General features: G+C 35.1%; 1 protein-coding gene across 5 annotated transcripts; it reads left to right on the plus strand.

Annotated features, from left to right (window-relative positions):
* The first annotated feature begins 5507 nt into the window (after nucleotides 1-5507).
* Nucleotides 5508-11338, plus strand: LOC104588907 (uncharacterized). Of its 5 annotated transcripts, XM_088886804.1 has the most exons (11): nucleotides 5978-6117; nucleotides 6548-6792; nucleotides 6920-7105; nucleotides 7198-7293; nucleotides 7394-7523; nucleotides 7624-8796; nucleotides 8890-9598; nucleotides 9737-9902; nucleotides 9996-10160; nucleotides 10264-10416; nucleotides 10516-10841. In XM_088886804.1, exons 2-11 carry the CDS (start codon nucleotides 6667-6669, stop codon nucleotides 10705-10707), a joined length of 3096 nt encoding a protein of 1031 aa, XP_088742930.1. In that variant the 5' UTR covers nucleotides 5978-6117; nucleotides 6548-6666; the 3' UTR covers nucleotides 10708-10841. The 5 variants fall into 5 exon arrangements, 4 of the variants coding, with proteins under 4 accessions (XP_088742928.1, XP_088742930.1, XP_010245333.1 ...); XM_088886802.1 differs by having other exon boundaries at nucleotides 5508-6117; nucleotides 6650-6792; nucleotides 7624-9598; nucleotides 10516-11338; XR_016070953.1 differs by having other exon boundaries at nucleotides 7624-9598; nucleotides 10252-10416; nucleotides 10516-11338.
* The last annotated feature ends 10851 nt before the right edge of the window (nucleotides 11339-22189 follow it).

The following is a 22189-nucleotide window of genomic DNA, read 5'->3' on the forward strand; positions in this document are numbered from 1 at the left end:
TGCAAATGCTTTCTACTTTTCTTCTTCTAATGTTATATGAAAGTGAATTTACGGGGTGTATGGGCATTTTGTCCTATCTTAACATTGTTTTCTGCCCAGAACGTTTATTTTACTCATTTCCAATGCTTGAACCCAGTACAAACATAACACTTTGTGCAGTACCAATAATATACCAAACACTCTAAAAAAAAAATCACATTGTGATTTGTGAACACCCCCCTTAGGGCATTGGATGATAAAGTTTTACTAGGGATGTTATCCTTATATATCTATGTTTTGTTTTGTCTCAACCCATTCCCTTTCATCTCTTAGTTACCTGCTAGGTCTGACTCGGGAAAGTGTATCTGGCATCGAGTTCAAATCTCTTGTTCCCATTGGATTTCAAACGATTAGACCCTAAGAATTTGAAATAAACCCCAACGGCCAATGGATTTGAGGCTCATTCCAGCCACATTTTGTTTTGTTAACTGCTGTTTCTAAAATACACTAACGAGCTGAGTAATATTTCAATGGAACGAACTAGTTTAGCAAGTAGTGTTTATGTGAGGGATTGATTTTTACATTTTGGGTGAGATGACATGTCTTTTAATTGTTTTACTAGTTTAGTATTAGTTAAAGTGTAAATTGCTGAAACCTCACCTACAGTTTTTGATCGTTGTTGAAACCTCCCCTGAAATTTGGTAATTGCAATTATATTCTCTGAACATTATTTGCAACTTGCAAATTGACTCCCAATCCTTTAATAAGAGATATAAAAAATGTCCAAAATACCGATGCAGTTACAATTGAAACTGATTTTCACATGAAAAAAAAAGAAACAATGCAAACTTTATGAACAACAGAAAAAAAAAAAAAAGAGTTTAAAGTTGTAGTTTTACTTTTGAGACATTGATATGAAGGGCAAATTCAGAAATTAAAATAAAATAATTTTAGAAAAGAGATTTGATACAAAGGATTTAAGATAATGATTGATATGAAGAGAAAATCTGAAAAATAAATATCTTGGTCAAAAGTAACTGTATGAATATTTTAGACATTTTCATGTTTCTTGTACAACAATATCGAAAAGAAAGTCAGGAACTCAGGACCAAGTCTTAATTTATTCATTCTAGAGTTTGTTATTAGAGATTGGCCTATTGTTGATTTCTTGCCTAAACTATTTTGACTTATGTTCGGACAAGTGTTTAATAAGATTGAATTCATGCCTTGCGTTTGAATACATTCTTCCTACCTAACATTCACTTTATCGTTTTTACCCTTGTTCTATGGGCCAATTAAGAAGTACAGTTCCATATTTTTAAGATTTTAATTGAAATATATGGTTAAATAAAATGGCTTATTGCTTGATTTTTTTAATGAACAAAATATTCAAATAATAAAATATTCAATGATAAAAATAATAACCAACCAAACTTCAGCTTCAGCAATTCATCAGCCATTTCAGCTGTTGGCAAATGGCCTCTTGGTCCAAAACTTGAGTTTCTAAGTCATTGCATTTCTCCAAACATTATATGTGCCAATTAATCATATGAACAAACCAATTCAACTCAATACACAGGGTTGGTTACATGAATCTTGTTTGGTCATTTTACTCTGCTCAATTTTATATCCAGATCAATCAATAAAAAACATGGGAACTGACCAAATCTTGGAGTCACGATAGGGGGAATTGAGACAATTTTTACTACTTTAAAAAGAACGAATTACCTCAACAAAATTTATCCTCTTTAATTAATTTTATTGATAAAAAAATGAGGGCAAATTGGAAAATTGGTTATTGATATTAAATGAGTTGAAAAGAGGTAATTTTAAGATATTTAGCATTCAATTCTCTCTCATTAAATCCAACATTTGAGGTATTAACTTGAATTCCTCTTCATTGAATCATTTATTTAAGACATTTTTGCTTCTTCTCATCATTAAATTCTATTAATTAAATACATACATAATAAATTAATAATTCTAATAAAATAAAAAACATATATTTTTAAAATATACCTAGAAAAAAATAGTGTTTTCATCTAGGTAGTGGTAAGAAATTAAACCATTTTGGGTTAAATGAGTTAATCCATGTTGCCACAATTAAATAATAAAAGTCAAAAATAGATAAAATACGAAAAATAGAAATAAAAGAAAATTGAGAACATTTTTACATCATATATTCTACATATAAAACAATAATAAGTATGATAAATACGAACTATTTTTATTAATGATGGAAAATGAATGTAAAACTTAAATCGTATATTTAAGATATATTTTTATCAAAATAAATCTACAACATTAATTTTAATAGTATAAAAATAAATATTTTAAAAATTTATTTGAAAACAAAACCATTTTCTCCCTCCCGATAGTAAGTAAGCAATTAAACCATTTGTGGTCAAATGGGATAATAAATAATTCCATAATTAAGTAATAAAATTTTAAATTTAGTAAAATATATAATACAAAAAATAAAAATAATTGGGCATATCTCTAATATTTTATATTCATTATACTAAACAAAAATAATTATGAAATGTAAGCAGTGCTTTTATTAATGATGGAAAATGAATGTAAAATTTAAATACTATATTTAAGATATATTTTTTTTATCATTAAGTTCTACTAATTAAATCCACAACATTAATTTTATTAGTATAAAATAATTATTTTGAAAAGTCATTTGAAAATAAAATCATTTTCTTCCTCCAGGTGGTAAGTAAGCAATTCAACCATTTGGGGTCAAATGGGTTAATAAATAATGACATAATTAAATAATAAAAAATAAATTTAATAAAATACATAATAAAAAATATAAATAATTAGGCATATCTCTAATATTTAACAGACATTATATTAAGCAAATATAATTATGAAATGTAAGAAGTATTTTTATTAATGACGAAAATGGAATGCCAAATTTAAAATCTACCTAGTAATGAAATGATGTCATAGTCAAATAATAAAATTTTTAAAAATAGAAAATACAAAAAATCACAAAAAGAAATAAATAGAGAAAATTTTGGGTACATATCTAATGATATATATTTATAAAAAATAAAATATTGGGTACATAACTTATATTATGCATTCATTACATTGAACAAAAATAAGTATTATACATAAGAAATAATTTTATCATTGATGGAAATAATTTTCTTTTTGAGTGGTGGGTTAGTGGTTTGAGTCAAATGGATTAATCGATTATATGATAATTAAATAATAATTTTTTAAAAAAATAAAAAAGTACAAGTAATCAAAAGAATATATAAAAATTACATAATAATTGTCGACCAAAATTAAGTGTGATAAGTAAAAGTTAATGAAATATATAATTTAATTGATTCTAACGCTAAGGCATTTTCTTATCTAGATGGTGGGCCAATGATCCAACTTTTCAAAGAAACTCATGATGCCATAATTGAATAATAAATATTTAAAAAGGATATAACACAAAAAATGAAAAGGTACAGAATTTTTTTTGAAAACATTTAGGAGCATTTTTAATGTTATATATTCATCATATTAAATAAAAATAATTGTCAAAATAAAAATTCATGTTGTCACAATTAAATAATAAAATTTAAAAATAGATAAAATGCACAAAATGTAAAAATTTTAAAAATTAGGAACTTTTTTAACATCATATATTTGACATATGAAACAATAATAAGTATGATAAATAAGAAATATTTTATTAATGATGGAAATGGAATGTAAAATTTAAAATAAATTGGAAATAAAACTATTTTCCTATTCTCTCTCATTAAATCTTATATTTAAGATATATTTTTGATCATTAAATTCTACTAATTAAATTCACAATATTAATTTTAATAATATAAAATAGATATTTTGAAAATTAATTTGAAATCAAAATCATTTTCTTCCCTCACAGTGGTGGGTAAGCAATTCAACCATTTGGAGTCAAATGGATTATAATAAAAAATTAAAATAAGTAAAATATCTAATACAAAATAATTAAAAATAGGGCATATCTCTAATATTGTATATTCATTAAAGTAAACAAAAATAAGTATCAAATGTAAGAAGTATTCTTAATAATGATGAAAATGAAATGGCAAATTTAAAATCTACCTATAAATGAAATGATGTTATAGTCAAATATAAATAGTAATTGTTATTGTAATTTAAAATTTTTACGTGCAATGCATGTGTACATTTACTACAATCATTTAAGTTTATTTTCAATCATATTGTTACTTTTATTAATTTTCAAATTCCATCTTAACTATGATATATCTAAAATATAAGTAATTAATATGAAAAAAAAATATCACATGCAACCTACGTGCTTAATTGTTGGTACATTCAAAAAGTGAAAAAACCAATAGAAATTTCTTAGGGGGATTAAACCATAGATTTTCCCAAAAAAAAGGTTGGAATCTGAAAGTTCAGGGTGGGACGAGGGAGTAGGGATTTTAACGGGTTGGGTTCAGCACAGGTTTGCCTCAACCCTAATCTAACCCTTCGATGTCCCAATGTCCAACCCTATAGGGTCCAACCTAATGGTGATCCAACCTGACTCATGGCATTTCAGTTGTATTTTTAACATGTTTTGAAAACTTAAAATCCATTAATGAAATTTGGAATTTGTTTCATAGATTCTAAGGTGTTACTTTTTCCATTTTACCGTTTTAGAAAAGAAAAGAGAACCAAAATCAACATATAAAAAATCCTAAACTTTAAAGCTACGGAGTTAGAAGTGAAAAAGTTACAAAAATACTATGTACACATGCAAGGGTATCATGACCCGACGGGGCAGGTCAACCAAAATCCGTAGCCAACCCGAACCTGACTCGGGTATCCTTACCCAACCACAAAGCCAAATACACCTGCCCTAACCCGACCTTTTAGGGTCAGGTCCATATGGGTTTACCGTTTAACCTGACCCTACCCCTAAAATTCCGGGTGGCAGAAAGTAGCCAATGACTCAATATATGTTTGGTTTCGTTTACGTTTATTAACAGTGCCACATAGGTGCCCCATCAACAAATGCCTCATTAATTGCATTTGTGTGTATCGGTTTCTGTGCGCCTCTCCCGTTTCAAGAAGTTTCATTTTGGAACTATGGGCGTTTATTCACTAAAGGTTTGTACTTGATTTGTTTGCAAAATCAAGAAAAATAATAATAAACTCATTTATTGACAATTAGGCATCATTAGGCACCAGATAAGCAAAACAGTGAATAAAATGCCTACCCGTTGGAGGAAGCGTTAAAGTGAAACTTTCTCCAACAATAGGCATGCACATAAATCAAGGCCTACTTTTTCAAATCTCTATACCTATGAGTCTAAAAAAATGCTGAAGTGGCGCCTATATAAAAGAATTTATTCAATAAACGCTCAATGGTCAAGATGTGACTTGGCATCCCCTCCCGTTTGAAAGCGTGAAATCAAACCCGCAAGCTACCAGTGGGTTTCACACTAGCTCCCTTCCCAGCCCCAGTGCCCCCACCCACGTAAATGGCATAATATAGATAATTGGAAGGGGGAGGGGGGGTTGAAGATGAAGATCATGCATCCAATGTAAATACTCTGCCGTGTATCCCGCCTGTTTTTGCTCAACGTTCTGGAGAAGTGTCCACCTTTGAAAAATCTCCAACACATCAATCATCCTATATTGGAGGAGGGGGTATTAATTCGTTAGCCGTTTTGGCTGGATCATAATAAAGCAAAACCAACTAAGCTAATTAAGCTAAGCGTGGAGGGCTCCTGTGCCTCGGCAACAGCTAGGGGCTCTCCGTGGGGCCTCCCAAAAAAAGTCTGTGTCTGTCTTCTTTGCAAACAACCTCTTTCTATCTTTTTCTTTTTCTTTTTCTTTTTCTTTCTTTCATTCAATTCTCTCTTCTTTCTCAATTGGAAATTTCCAATTGGAAGCGCTATTCAGTGCGCTTCAGGTAGTCATTTCAGGGTTTTCTTCTGTTTGGCCAATTTCATTAGCGTGGATGCTAACCAGGAATGGGGCTAGGTACCAAGCTTTTAGCTTTGTAACTTGGCCATCCCTGTGTCCTACCGATCTCCACAAAGATAGTTTCAGGGGTTAGAGATGGTGTACGTGGACTACAATTCGGCACCGTTGCTATCCCATCATAAGTTGGATGTTATAAAGGTAGCATGATCTCTTCTATATATGTGACCATTTTAATTTCTTCTTTCCTGCATATCTGTTTATGTTAATGGAGATTGGAGGTGTAATACGTAAAGGTTAAACCAACTCGACGATGCATTATTGTCCAAGATATTAGAACATGCATGGCCCGATTGAACTTAAGAATTCTATTTGGAAGGGCCATTCGACATTCATGCCTGCAGAAATATATAGCTGAATATATCTTTGCATTTTTTGGATTAACTTTTAAGGCTCAGTTTGGTAAGAGTATAAATACAAATTATTTTTAGTGCAAATACATACAAAATATAAAGTTTTGCACTCTATGTATTTGTATTTTTACTCCTTCCAATAATCCTAAATATTAATCCAACCCCAACTCTTATACCATGGTAATCAGAATTTTGTTATCTGTTTTCTTGTTTTGAAGAAGGAGCAATGTGAGTGATGCTGATGTTTTTCTGTTGACCAATTTGACAATGTTTAAATGTTCTGAAACTGAGAGGATGATATGCCTATGGCCTTCGTGAAGGTCAGTGGCTGCTCGGGATGACCTTCGTTGGAGCTCTGCTATGGTGCAAAAAAAAGATTCGCCACACCGTAAAGCGACGAAAATGGAGGCATTCTCCTTTACGAAGGGCGGGTCACAGCTGTATTGTGACCTGCTGCAAGCAGGTGAATTACCAATTTCAGGGTTCTTGATTATTGGTTGTGTGGTTTGGGTTTTACATTTTTCTTTTCTCTTGTATGGTACAAAGAATTATAGCTCCAATAAGCAATTCATATTTCAAACTTTGTGCAGGCTACCATTAATAGAGACAACAATGTAGCCAAGAATCAGGAGGAGGAGGTGGTGAATAAGGAAGTGGATCCTTCCTTTGCATGGCCATGGAGCCTCCCATTAATGGTGGAGCTCCGGAAGAAGATATTATGCTTTAGGGACATTATTGATCTTCCTCCATGCAATGGAAGTGGTCCCATAGTTGAGGTATATATCTTCAATTTCCTTTTCTGAGAATCTGATCATAGGAAGTGGCACCACTGAATTTCTTCATTTATTCAATTTTCATTTTCTTGCAGTTGTTGGTGCGAACCGTAGAGGACCTCCACAACCTGTATCCCAAGGTCGTAATTAGTACTACAGTGCCGGATGCTAATGAAATGACCCTGGATCAGGTTTGTTGTTTGTTACCTCAAATCAAAACTGTGTTTGAAATAGTTTAGTAAATGATTTCCTGGTATCTATATATTGATAAATATAAGATTGTTTGCATAGGCGTTGGTGTACTTCTATGGTTCCCTGAAATCTCTTGGTGATTCATGGGTCGATAATCACCAATGGTTGTCCGAAGCCGAATGCAACTCTGAGAAAGATGATGTCTTGAACATCAGTTCAGAGCAATTAGGTCTGTTAAGTGTTAACTTAATTTCTCTCTGTTATGGTAGCTATAAATTTTAGTTTTGTATGAGCTCTTTTGTTAAAGTTGGTAATTGATTGTGTTGAAGGTGCAAAGGTGATGGAGAAGCTTGATTATATGGTTATGGTAGCAAAAGAAATATTTGACGTCATGGATGAGGATGAAGAAGATGATTCAGAGGATAATAAGAATTCTCAAGATTCTTCTTTTGAAGATATATTAAGGTACTCCTATTCATTCACTAAAGAACTTGGCTTCTCTCCAGTCACCCCAACTTCAGTTCTTCCAGAGCTGATACAGAGTTGTAGAGAAATTGAAAAATTTGCAGATTTTTCATATTCACCACCCCTTCTCCTGCCTCTAAGGCTTCAGGATGTGGCGAAACTGAAACCCATTGATATAAAGCGCCTCTCCTTTCATATGTTCCCTAATTTACCAACCCAAGATATCATCTATGAGACTCGAAGTAGCAAAAAATATGATGAATCAAAGCTTAAAACCCAAGAATCAAAGACAAATTCCCAAGAACTGCCAGTACCAGAAACCAAGGAAGAAAACAAAGATAGCAGAGATGCAAATGAAACATTAAATCTCCTCAAGTCCGATTCAAGTCAAAGTAGGGCTGGAAGTAACATAATGAGTGCCCTTCCTATGCTAGCACCTATCCTTGCTGCAAGTGAACATACGATACAGTCAACAACACCCCAACCCACAATGCAGCAAAAGGCAATAGCACAAGCACTACCTCTACCACCAGCATCCCTTCCAAATGTATCACTACCACCACCACATGCAATGACAACACTACTTCCACAACCATCACCACCCCTCCAACCAACTTTGCAGCAAAAGGCAGTGGCATATGCACTACCTACACCTCTATCTCTTCCGAATATATCACTATCATTATCACAACCACATACAGTAACAGCATTTCCACCACCACCACCACCTACAATGGTAGCATTGCCACCACCACCACCACCTACAGTAACAGCATTTCCACCACCACTACCACCTACAATGGTAGCATTGCCACCACCACCACCACCTACAGTAACAGCATTGCCACCACCACCACCACCTACAGTAACAGCATTGCCACCACCACCACCACCTACAGTAACAGCATTTCCACCACCACCACCACCTACAGTAACAGCAATGCCAGTGCCACCACCCCCTACAATGGTAGCATTGCCAGTAACAGCATTGCCACCACCACCTACAGTAACAGCAATGCCAGTGCCACCACCACCTACAGTAACATCTTTGCCAGTAACAGCATTGCCACCACCACCATCTACGGTAACAGCAATGCCAGTGCCACCACCACCTACAATAACATCTTTGCCAGTAACATCATTGCCCCCACCACCTACAGTAACAGCAATGCCAGTGCCACCAGCACCTACAGTAACAACATTACTGCCACCACCACCACCTACAGTAACAGCATTGCCACCGCCACCAGCACCTACAGTAACAGCATTGCCACCACCACCACCGCCTACAGTAAAAGCATTGCCACCGCCACCACAACCTACAGTAACAGCATTGCCGCCACCACCACTGCCTACAGTAGCAGCATCACCGCCACTGCCACTACCGCCTACAGCAGCAGCATCGCTGCCACCACCACCGCCGCCTACAGTAGCAGCATCGCCTTCACCGCCACCACCACCACCACCTACACTACCCTCAAATGCAGCCGCCCCAGCCCCAGCCCCACCACCCATGCTGGACCAAAAGACAACTACCCCACCTCCACCATCCATACCTCTACCAAATGGAGCAGCTCCTCCACCACCCATGCCTTTGGGAAAGGGAGGAGGTCCTCCACCACCTCCTCCAGGTGGAGGGGGAAAAGCCTGCTTGCGTCCAAAGAAAAATACGAAGTTGAAGAGATCAAGCCACATGGGTCAATTGTATCGTGTACTAAAGGGAAAAGTGGAAGGAGAAACTCTACAAACGAAGTCGACTCAAGGAAAAAAGAGTCAGGGTGGGAGCTCTAATGGTGGTAAACAAGGAATGGCCGATGCACTTGCAGAGATGACAAAGAGGTCTGAAGTCTAAACCAATTAATTATTATAAAATGCATTTTGAGTGGTTAAGAATTTAGACAGTTGAGTAAAACAACTATGCTCTTTTTTTTTCTTTTTGTCCCCTTTTCTCATTTAAATTCTTCTTTGGAGTCTTAGATCATCCTATTTCCAACAAATTGAAGAAGATGTTGAGAAGTATGCAAAAGCAATCACGGAGATAAAAGGAGCCATCAATTCGTTCAAAACAAAGGATATGGCTGAATTGCAAAAATTCCACAAATATGTCGAACATCACCTGGAAAATCTAACTGATGAGAGCCAAGTCACTTCCAACACTAGCTTGTTGTTTTGATGCATTTCATCATCTTTAACCTATATTCTTTTAGTTGACAATCTTCAATTCTTCAAAGTGCAGGTATTGGCGAGGTTTGAAGGTTTTCCTTCAAAGAAACTGGAGACAATAAGGATAGCAGCAGCACTGCATTCAAAGCTGGATGCAATCGTTACTAATTTAGAAAGCTGGAAGATTGTGTCTCCTTTAGGCAAGCTGATTGACAAGATTGAGGCCTACTTCAGCAAGGTAACTATAATCTAATTGTGGAAAACACTTTACACTTGTATATATATAGCATTACCTTCACCTCTACCAATTTTTTTGTCATTAATCAAAGGCATAAATACAGATCAAGGGGGAATTGGATGCAGTGGAACGAACCAAAGATGAGGAATCTAAGAGATTCCAGAATCAAAATATCACCTTTGACTTTGAAATCCTTGTGCGGATCAAGGAAATGATGGTGGATGTTTCTTCAAACTGCATGGAATTGGCACTTAAGGTATGTAACTTGAGGACATTTTGCCTGAAATGCCTATTTGATTTTATTATTAAGAACAATTCTTTAACCTTTTTGTTGGGCATTTTCCTGTTGTTTTAGGAGAAAAGGGAAGCCAAAGCAACAGCAACAGATCAGAAGAATGAAAAACGAACCCAGACATATGCTATGATGCTCTGGAAGGCTTTTCAGATGGCATTTAGGGTCTATACATTTGCAGGTGGACAGGATGAGCGCGCTGACAGATTGACCAAAGAAATTGCCAATGAAATACAGACTGATCCTGACTTCTAGTAGTACAAATCCTTCCAGCACTGTATCTCATATTAAAGCAATACAGTGGGTCAGGACCATTTGATCACATTGAAGCAAGTATTGGTAAATGGATTTTGAGCATCAGGTCTTGTTCATGCTAATGATTCGAAGCAAGGATACTGATGGAAAAAAAAAGGTACAAGTCAAAGTAGGGATCAATGTGCAACAGCAGGTATACATGGCTGTCGTTTTAATAAACCAAAAGACATTTCTCTGATAAATTAATTATCAGCAGAATGGACTCACTGGAGTGCATGAAGCTAATATCTAGTTCTGGTGCCCTAGATAAAGCTGTATTTGCCAATGATCTTCAATTGGTTGATTGTGTCTTCTACATACATTCTCCTGCCATTACAAAAAGTTCGTCATTTGATGTTGCTTGCTGTTGAAACCAGTGGATTTCCACCAGCTAATTAAGATCCTTACCTATGTGATTTGAGTTATCTCACCATTTGTATTGCTTTCTTCCTTCTTTCCCCATAAATTCAGAGCTATTGTTTGAAAAATCTTCATATATGCTCTTTTTCAGATATGTTAATATATAAAGCAAGATCAAGTTTTCTTCTTGTTCTAAAGAGAAAAGGACAATGAAATTCATTTTATTTCCTAAGGGTCCCTATGTTTGCATTGCAATTTTATTTGCACTAATATAAATATATGAGAGTACAAATTAGGAAAGTGTAAATTCCCATTTGCTTATGCTTTGGGTGTTACTTTACTTTGCTTTTAGTTTTCTTTTACTTCATTTACAATGTAAACAAACAAAATAAAGTAAAATTTAAAACAAAAATAAATCAGAATTTGCATTTAACTCATTTGCAGTTCCATGATTTTGCACCAGTTCAAAGGAAACTGCATTGCAATCAAACTAGGCCTAAGGGAAATAATGGATAAAATCATTACCTTGATTTTCCATACATCAATGACATTGAGGCCTGAGGGAACATATGCAATGTATTTGATACATTATCAATAAATTTATATGATTTCTATGCATTCCGTTATATTAATTGTAATATATTTCTCCATATATACTATTAGAATATATATTTCATATATACTAGTAAATATGCACATGTTTTGCACATGGAAATTTTAGATGATAATGATAGTAATAATGTATCCAAAATTTTCTACAAAATTTATATATTTTTTTGTTTTATACTATTGATCGGATGCATATTGCGAAATCCAAATATGATTATGTAAGAACCTCATATTGAGTATCATTGATAGCCTACCTACTTGGGTGGATTTTTTATGCAATGTTTTGTCCTCTTAGTATTTTTTTTTTGTTCATTTATGAAAAAAAAATGTAAGATTTAAAGAGGGAATTGAATGAGGTGAAAATTGTAATTCAAATTACATTTTAAGCTTCACAATTAAATAGGGATTAAATTCATAAAATGGGTATTTTAGTTAAAAGAGAGTTCCACAATCTTATTTATATTTTTAATAGTAGTGTAAATATGGAGTTATAGATGTGCTCAATTTTTCTATTTTTATGTGTGTAAAAATAATATTGTTATGTATACATTTTTTTGTTTAATATGATAAATATGTTTTATTTTGTAAAATTATGTATTTTTGTGTTTTTTTTATATTTTATTAATTTTTATTATTTAATTATGACATTAAAGGTTGATAGATTCGATCCAAAAGTTTAACTATTGATCTTCGCCAAATAGGAAAATAATCTCATTTTTTGTTAATTTTAGATTATGTATTTTATTTTCGTCATCAATAAAAATAATTCTTCTTTATTAACTTATTTTTTTAATTTAATTAATAAAAATATCATAAATCTGTCTATTTTTTCCACATTTTTGTAATTTTGAATATTATTTAAAAATTTTATTATATAACTATGATTTCATGGGTTGACCAATTTGATTTGGATTGTTGAATTGCTTAGTCTATCACTTGGGTAAAGAATGGTTTTGTTTTTTGAGTAAGTTTTAAAATATATAGGTTTATATTGTTAAAAGTATTGGACAGATCTAATTAGTAGCATTTATTAGTGAAAAAATAACGTAAATATAGAATTTAATAAGAGAGAATGGAGTTAATACATCAAATATAAGAGTTAATGAGAGGGGATTAAATGAGGTGGAAAGCATTAATTGAAATTACATTTTCAATCTTCATAATTAGAGATAGACTACAACTACAACTTTCAATCTTCATAATTAGAAATTGGCTTCAGAGCAATTGTACCTTCAATCACTCAAAGGTAAAACTACAACTTTAAATTCTCTTTGTTTTTGTTGTTCATAAAGTTTGTATTTCTTCAATAAAAACCAAGCCTCAATAGTAATTGTATGAGTATTTTGGACATTTTCATGGTTTTTTTAGAAGATTATAGCATATGGAGTCTACTTGCAACTGTATCAAAATGTTGAGGGGAGGTGATTGCAATTACTAAACTTCGGGTGAGGCTTTAGCAAATTACCCTAAAATAAAATATATTGTTATTTCCTTCTAAACAGGAGCTTTTATAAAATAAAAAAACAGAAAAAAAAGGTATGGTGAAAAGAGAGAGAGAGAGAGAGAGAACAAAGTCAAGAGAGAAGGCTTATGCATAAGAGATCGGCTTCAGTGCTCACACCGTTTTCATGGCCTTTTACAATCAATATCTCCATACTTGTATGCTTTTTTATGGGGAGATAGTCCCAATGCAAGGTTGCAAGGGACTGTTCAAACTGTATAAGCAAGGTCTTGTGAGCACTGAAGCCAATTTCTATGCATAATTAAATCCATGCAATGAAGGGCAAAAATGTTCAGACTACATAATCGCTATTCTCTTCAGGCGTAGGATCTACTACCCACAAGTTGCTTCCACAACCCTATCCAATAGCACAACCACCATACATTGGGAACATCTCTCCATGAATGACAAGGAAAATATTCTCAATGCACAACTGTAATATCTTGTGGATAGAAACCTATAACCCCCTTTCTCTTTGTCAATTGAGTCTAGATCTGCTCCTCATGGAACACTCCTCACAGCAACCTCACAATGCATAGCAGCCTTACATCGGAAACATCTCTTGTACTTTATATTGTTATTCATGGAGAGATGTTCTCAATATATGGTGGAATGGGGCTGTGAGATGGATACAAGGTGCAGTCTGTGAGGAGCAGATCCCAATTCCACATTAAAATATTGAAATGCTAAAGCCATTAGACCCATCACTACATTGAATATGGTCCAAAATATTCATCGGATTGGATTCGACCTCGTCCATCTGGTCCAAACTACACCCCTAATCCACGGTATCTGAAAACCCAGATTCAATTCAAATTCAATCCGCTTTTTTTTTGGTAAAACAGAAAATCATTTCATTAATAATTCAGAGCCAAGATTAGAATTCATCAAAGGATAAAAGCTGACTTAAACAATCAAAAAGAGAAAACCAGGCTGGGGATGTTGAACCCAAAGACCTAATTGGGCTTTTGGACTAGCCAAAACCTGAGCACCACTATTGCTTGAACGATTAACATAGACCCAATTGATATTGTCAAACTCAGCAGCTTCATGCAAAATGTCTTCATACAAAAACCAAATATCTGAATGCTTTTCTGGATTCTTCAACTGTAATTAAGAGATGAGAGTTTTATTGTCACACTTCAAAGTAATAGATCTCACTCCTGCCCTTTTTGCTAATTGGATACCCAGTAATAAGATGGCATAAGCTTCAGAAAAATATTGCAAATCTTGGAATATCAACTGCTGCTTGAGCTGCAATAAAAGACCCATTTGAATCTATGGTTAAAATTCCATATCCAGCACGCACACCATTCAAAAAGCTACCATCCATCCAAACAATGGCAAAATGACCGTGAAGAGTACTGCTACAGATGGAGTAAACTGGATTAGCTTGATGAAGATTCACAGGCTGGATCTTTTGGAAGCTTACCAACCTCAGTTCTTGTAAGATCTTGTGGACATGTACATGAATAAGCACCGAAGAGGAATCAAGATGTAAATCATCAAAGATAGCAGCAATCCTTGTAGTCCAAATACACCAACAAATAATAGAAAACAAAGCAACGTTTAATTCCTTCCTTACTTACCGAGCTATTATAGGCTAAGGAACGTAAAATTGTAAGTAATATAGCAGTATCAGGATCCTATCTAATATTGAAGACGCCAACAGTCTCTTATTATTTTTTTTTTTTTGGTAAGAACATAATTTTATTAAAACAGAAACAGCAAGACAAACAAACTAAGAACAGAGTTCCTGCCTGATGGGATCAGACAGTGAGATGGATACAGCATTACAAGAAGAAAAAGAACTATCAAATCCAAGCTTGGCTGCCTCATGAGCTGCAGAATTTGAGAACCTTGAGCACCAACTGAACTTGAAATTTCTCCTGGAAGCAAAAGAATTGATGTATTGGCATAAGAACAAAATATCAGGGACTCCTCATCAACATTTGTATTAAGAGCATTGATAAGATTAATATTGTCCGATTCAAAAGAAACATTGGAGAGGTTGTTCTGAACTGCAAAAAGAACAGCCTCCCTTACTTCTTTGCTCCAGCTACTAAAGGAGAAAAGGCTTTCTGAGGACCATATCCAGCCCCCCAACACACACCCATGTGATCCCCTAGAATAAAGCCATAGGACGCCTTCTCAGAATTTATGAAGCCGGCATCACAGTTTACCTTCAAACAGTCTTCTTCAGGGGGAGCCCACAAAAAGTTGTTAACCACTCAAGGTTCATTGGAACAGCCTTCCAATTTCCTCCACCAGTGAAGAGATCTCTCCTGAATTGACCTGTTCAATTTATGCAAAACAGCAAGAGGATTCACACTATATTTTTCTAAACAATATAAATTCCTGTCTTTCCACAATTCCCACAAACAACACATAATATTAGGGAGTAAATCAAAACGACAATTCTTCAACTCAAGAAAGATGAATGTTAACCAATCCTTGAAAGAGGTGAAGTTTCTAGCCGCCTCAGGGTTTATTCCTAACCCCGATGCTAACCAAATGCACCTAGCTTTGTCACATAAAAGAAGGGCATGAAGGATGGATTCAACATCTTTTCCGCACCAGTCACAACAATCAGAATCACATAATCCTCTTTTCCTAAGGTTTTCTTTGACAATTATGCCATTCACACAACATCCCCAAAGAAAATGTTTGATTTTTGGCTCAATTTGAAGACCCCAAAGCTCTTTCCATAAGGTCTTATCATTGGGGGAGCTATTCCGGAGGTGGGGATCTATATCATAGAGCTTTTTTGCAATAAAATAGGCAGATTTTACAAAAAACTTGCCATTCACTGCCCATCCAAACTATTTTATCAGGCCAAGGGTTGAAAGGGATATCTATCTCCACAATTTTTTGTAATATGGGTCTAATGAACAAGGTCAACAGTTTAGTTTCATCCCAAATTCTAATATCTGGGTTCATTAAATCAGTCACCTTGAGATCTAAGTAATTTCTTGGTCTGGGGCCAATAGGCTTATGCTGTTCCAATCCTAGAATCCAGTGATCATCCCAAATATTAACATCTATTCCTGTACCAATTTGCCAACATATTCCATTCTCTAGCACTTTCCTCCCTTCCAAGATGCTTCTCCAACCCTAGGAAGGTTTACTCGTTTGAGTGGCATTAAGGAAGGAGGAATTTGGAAAATATTTGGCTTTTAAGAGTCTAGCCCACAGACTAGAGGAGTCATGACAAAGTCTCCATGCCAACTTTGCTAAGAGGGCTAAGTTAAAAGCATGGGAATCCCTAAAACCCAAACCCCCATCATGTTTGTTCCTGCTTAACGGGGCCCACCTAGCCCTTCTAATTTTTTTCCTATCCTCCTTATCCCCCACCAAAAGGCCTTTTGAATTTTTTTCATCATATTGTGAATTTCTTTTGGGATTAAAATGTAGGACATGCAATAAGTCGAAATAGCAGTTATGACAGATTTCATGAGAACTTCCTTCCCAGCTTGAGATAGGAGTGAAATCTTCCAGCTATTTGCTCTGCTAGCAACCCTTTTGCTAAATAATCAAAGACCTGAGATTTTTTCTTCCTGATTAATGGATGGGTTCCTAGGTAAATAGAAGAACAGTCCTCTTTTTGACCCGAAGCTTTTTCATAGAGAGAAATAGCATCCAATAAATAACTTGCCTCTCTAAGATCACCTTTGGTGAATAGATAGCTGTCATCTACAAAAAAAGAGGTGAGATATAGCTGGAGACCTTCTGCTAATTTTAATTCCTGACAGCTCTTTTCTATCCATCTTTTTTCTTAGAATTGTTGAGAGAACACTAGTGCATAGGAGAAATATAAGTATGGAGATAAAGGATCACCTTGCCTTAGACCTCTTTGGGGAAAGACTCTTCTAGAGGGGGAGCCATTTACCAGAATTTGGTATGTCACAGTGGAAACACAAGTCATAACCCAAGAGATCCATTTACTGGCAAACCCTAGTTCCTCCATTGTTGATTTAAAAAAAAAAACTACTCCACCCTATTATAAGCTTTGCTCATGTCTAACTTGATTGCTATATAGCCATTCTTGGCTTTTGTGTTAGACATATAGTGAAGGATTTCACAGGCAATTAAAACATTATCTAAGATTGCTCTATCCTAAAGGAAGGCACTCTGATTTTCTGAAATTAGGCCTTCCAGAATTTGCTTTAGTCTATTTGCCAAAATTTTTGCTATAATTTTGTACACCATATTGTACAGACTGATAGGCCTAAATTGAGATGTTTCCTCCGAGTTCTTTGTTTTAGGGATTAGAGCAATGAAAGTTGCATTTAAATAATAATCCAGTCTTCCTTCATTGAAAAAAACCATTAACCTCTCTTACCACATCATCTTTAATGGTATCCCAGGATTTTTGAAAAAAAAAAAAGATTGGTGAAACCATCCAAACCTGGGGATTTCCTGGGTGCCATTTGTAAAAGGGCTATTTTTCTTACCTCTTTGGTTACATCATTCTACAAATCTTGATTCATTTCGTCATTAATTAAATAATCCGTGCCATCAAGAGCTATAGAGATTTTAGTTGGGTAGGAGGTGGAGAAAATGTTAGTGAAATGATTTACTAAAATATTGTTAATACGCTCCTGGCCTTCCTTTCACTCCCCATTCTCATCTTTTAGTTTTAAAATTCTATTTTTTTCCCTTCTCCTGATGGGGGAATTGTGGAAAATTTTGTGTTTCTATCCCCATAATTTAGCTAGGCTATCCTAGCCTTTTGGGTCCACAGAATTTACTCCCTTTTTAACCATTTATCCAACTCAGCTTCAATCTCATATACTCATTCTCTAATTGTAGGTAGCCCCTTCTTTATTTAAGTCAACATTTAGTTACTGCTTTAATTTTTCAATCTAATTTTGAACTTTGCCAAATTCCTCCTTATTCCATTTCTTTAAAGATATTTTTAATCTTTCACATTTCTAAGAGATGGAACTAGGCTTTAACTAGTTTGTCTCTTTCCAAATGGAATTTACCAGGTCTTCACACTTGTCATGAGTTAGCCACATTTCCTCAAACATGAATGGTCTCTTAATTTTAAAATTTATGGGGTTTGTATCCAGGCAAATAGGCAAATGGTCCGAGCCCTGAGTAGGAATGACTAGAACAAGAGCTTTAGGGAATAGAGCTCTCCAATTCTGGTTACCCAGACCTCTATCCAATTTGGCTTTTATATGATTCCCTAGATCTCTCCTATTATTCCATGTGTACTTTGGATCATTACTATTTCCTCTAAGCCCCCATCCTCTAAGAAGACTCTCATTTTTCCTTACTTGAGACATCCTCACTTCCTTACCCCCAGTTTATCATCCTTATGAAAAATCATATTAAAATCACCAATACTGCACCAAGTTCCTTGGGAGAGATTCGCTACTTGATTCAGCTTACTCACAAAAAATTTCCTTCTATTTTTCTCCGGTTCCCCATAAACAAAAGAACACCACCGGATTGTCATTATTTTCATCCAAAATTCTTGTGTGGATAATGCTTTTGTCGACCACTACTACATTGAGATTAATATCTTTACTCCAGAAAAGAGCTAAACCTCCAGAATAGCCTATAGAGTCTACTCCCCAACAGTTTCAATTCCATAGACAACGCAGTTTTCTCCTACTTCTTAAGACACTGCCCTTTGTTTCACTAAAAAAAAAACACTTCAGCTTTTGTCTTCCTAATGGCCTCTTTCGCTGCTCAAACTGTCAAGGGAGAGCCTAACCCTTGGCAATTCCAGCAAAGCACTCTCATTTCCACCCTAGGAGTTGTGTAGGGACAACTCTCGCAAGCCCTTTATTTTGATTCTGTAAATGTTCACTATTATTAGGAAACCCTTCTTCAAGACTTATTTTTTAGGTAATAAAGTTTTTTCCTTTAAGTAGTTCAGACCTAAGACTCTTAAACCAATTACAGAAATTTCTGTTGAATTTTTTTCCTTTCTTAAAAATATGTCTTCTCACAACACAGTACCCAAGTCTTTTCTGTTTTTTTAACCTTAATCCCTTTCCTACCCCCTTATTCAATGGCGAAACTGTAGAACCGAATAACCAAAAATCCTTTCCAATTTTATTTTGTTTTTTCCTCTTTTTTTTGTTCCACCCACACCATTTTATTCTATTGTTAAGACATTTTAGCTTACAGAACAGATATTCCAAAGAATTTGTTCTAGTCAGGTTTATGCCTTTACAATGACAAGTATTTACAGGAAATCTTGGTTCTTCTTCTCGTAGGTCATCATCTCCTCTATTATAAAATTTAATTAAATCAGGGCAATCAAGAGTTAACATTGCCTTTTTTTTTACTTTCAAAGTAACAAAATTCAAATGTGTCACAGAAAAAATTTAGGCTTACCTGATCTGAAGTTGGTGAACACAACAGGAAGTTTTGCATAGACGATTGACTAAGATCACAGTTGAAGAACTTAATAACTTCCTTCTCTATCCCATCACTTTCCTCTTCATCTGCAAGCTTCATCTTTTTTTCCTTCTGAATTTCTATCATTTCCTGCACATCTTCAGTGTATTCTCTGGTTCTTTTCACCAAGGTAGCAGCAACAATCTCTGAAATTTGCATTGAAGTGCTGTTTGGGTTTCGATTTGGGTTAGAAATATTTTCTAGGATCAAGATCTCTTGACCCAGATCCGAACCCATTTTTGTTATTCCCTCCTCCCAGCAATCCTTTTCTTGCTTGATTTCTACTGAAGCTTTAGATTCTACTTCAGAGAAATCTTTCTCTTTGTAGGTCTATCCTATTATCAAAGATTTTGTCTTCTAAAGGATGCTTTCCGGAAGTAGTAAGACTTGCCTTATGAGCTTAGCTTTTCCTTTTTCTTATTTTATCGGTAGTATCTCAACAATTGAACTACTTATGTCATTACTCGGAAAGGAAAAAACTTGTCTGTTGCTACCTCCCACATCCCATCCAGTCCAACTACTTCCTGTAGGCACCGTGAAACTTTTCCGAAGGAAACTTTCCGATGATAAGATTACCTTGAAACTTTGGTTGAAGGCTTCCAGATTTACCTTGAAGGCATTTTCTCGTTCTTCTTCCTCAAAAAGTCGGCGTCTAACTGGAGTTCTAGAAAGAACCAGTTCTATCCCCTTTTGCGAATCCTGGTTATCTTGCTTGCTCCGAAAGGATCTTTCCTAAACCTGGGGATCATCTCTAACCTTGCCTTCATTGATTAGATCTTGTGGCTCCATCTGCTGACTTCTTTGGGTCTTCTCGATCCCTCCCTTCACATGACCACCTGCATTCAGAAAACGGTCTTTTTGATCTCCAACATCAGCCTTTAACCAAGGCCCATATCCATCAGAAATTTTTATTTGGTCTAGCTTATACGCTCTCAATCTATCTGACAACTCCTCCAGTACCTTCTGGTTTGGCTTTTCTACCCTGCAATTTTTTTCGACATGACCTAGGAGGCCACATCTGAAACAGAACACAGGGAGGTGCTCATACTAGAAGGGAAACCATTCTTCCCTGTTATCTACAAGCAGTCCTTTGGAGCCTGTTGCCAAGAGTTTCCTTATATCTACTCTCACCCTAACTCTTAGCCCCTTATTCCATTCATCCTTGCTTCTCCTTAGATTTCTTTCTTCTGGATTCACATCCAGAACCTCACCCGCTTCTTTGTCTAGGCGCTCTGTTGTTTCCTTTGTTCGATATGCCATTGGAACATTCAGAATCCTCATCCACAAGCTGATGGTGTTGAAACATACTTCCAAAACCAACATCTCATCAGATTGATTTTGAAGAAGCAGAGGATACTCTTTGATTGTCCATGGTTCCTCTTTCAAAATTTTTTTCAAATCTTTTTCCCTAGAAAATGAAATCCACAGAATACCATCACTTGCCCTCTCCATTTTCATTTCACCCTTGATCCACCACCACGTACTCCTGATTTGGTCAAGGGCTCCTGCCACATTCATGGGTTTATCAGCTAGCACCTTTGCATACAATCCAACCTTCTCTCTTCAACCACATCTATACCTGCCGTTGCAATAACACTCCACCCAGATATTATTCTTGAATCTCCTCCGCTCATGCCAGCCCCGAGCTCACAATCCTTCTCTGAGCCCATTGTTCCCTCTCAGAACCAGTCGCTGCCTCGCACAGTTCTCTCAAAACCAACCATCTCAACTCTCAATTGTAAGTTCTCTGGTTGTTTGTATGAGAAAATTGGGATTGAATTCCACCTTCCCAGAGTTTGGGCGAGTCATGGGTTCTACTATTGGTTGTAACGCAACCATGGCTTCATGGTTTCATAATTCTCTGATTTGACTTGGCAGTGGAACAGTCAAAGTTGCTATTCTTGTCTTTCAACTTTCAAGTGAAGACACTTTGTTGCAAAATTTTGAGATTTAAATAGCAACCCCTACTATATATATATTGAAAATCAAACTTGCAACCAAAAAAATTGAAGTCCATTCAATTAGAATAAAACCTAGAGTGAATAAAAACAATAATGGAGATTCTAGCTATAAAAGAGGATGAGTAGAACTAGGTAACGTTTGATAATACTTTTCAGATATCTAAAGTCTGAAATATCTGCTTTTTAGACACAATGTTTGTTTGGTGTTGCATTTGAAATATCATCTGATTTTTTTTTCAGATCTGTAATTGTAAGACCCAGGCTCGTCACTTAATGCATTCAGACGCATTTCAAGCGTGGCCTAAAGTCAAAAATACCCCTACCCCATTCTCTCCCTCTCTCTCTCTCTCCCTTTCTAATTATTAATTATTTTATTTTTTATTAAGCATTAATTATTTTAGGGAAATTGTCTAAAAATCACCATGAGTTTTCAGCATTTCTCTTAAACTCACCACAACTTTTCAAAATGTCTAAAACTCACCATGTTACTAACTTGACGTTAAACAAACTAACAGGTGTTAATATATTACCATTTTAACCTTTATAAAAAAAATAAAATATATACAAAATAAATTAACAGGTGTTAATATAT

This window comes from Nelumbo nucifera, chromosome 1 (assembly GCF_055504915.1).
Source record: "Nelumbo nucifera cultivar China Antique chromosome 1, China Antique-T2T, whole genome shotgun sequence".
NCBI lineage: Eukaryota > Viridiplantae > Streptophyta > Magnoliopsida > Proteales > Nelumbonaceae > Nelumbo > Nelumbo nucifera.

Excerpts from the sequence above, each read along its gene's own strand:
- LOC104588907 (XM_088886802.1), top strand. The coding sequence starts at position 6,667 with ATGACCTTCGTTGGAGCTCTGCTATGGTGCAAAAAAAAGATTCGCCAC. Across the intron at positions 7,524-7,623 it reads CATCAGTTCAGAGCAATTAG|GTGCAAAGGTGATGGAGAAG; the intron begins GTCTGTTAAGTG and ends ATTGTGTTGAAG. Across the intron at positions 10,161-10,263 it reads TTGAGGCCTACTTCAGCAAG|ATCAAGGGGGAATTGGATGC; the intron begins GTAACTATAATC and ends GCATAAATACAG.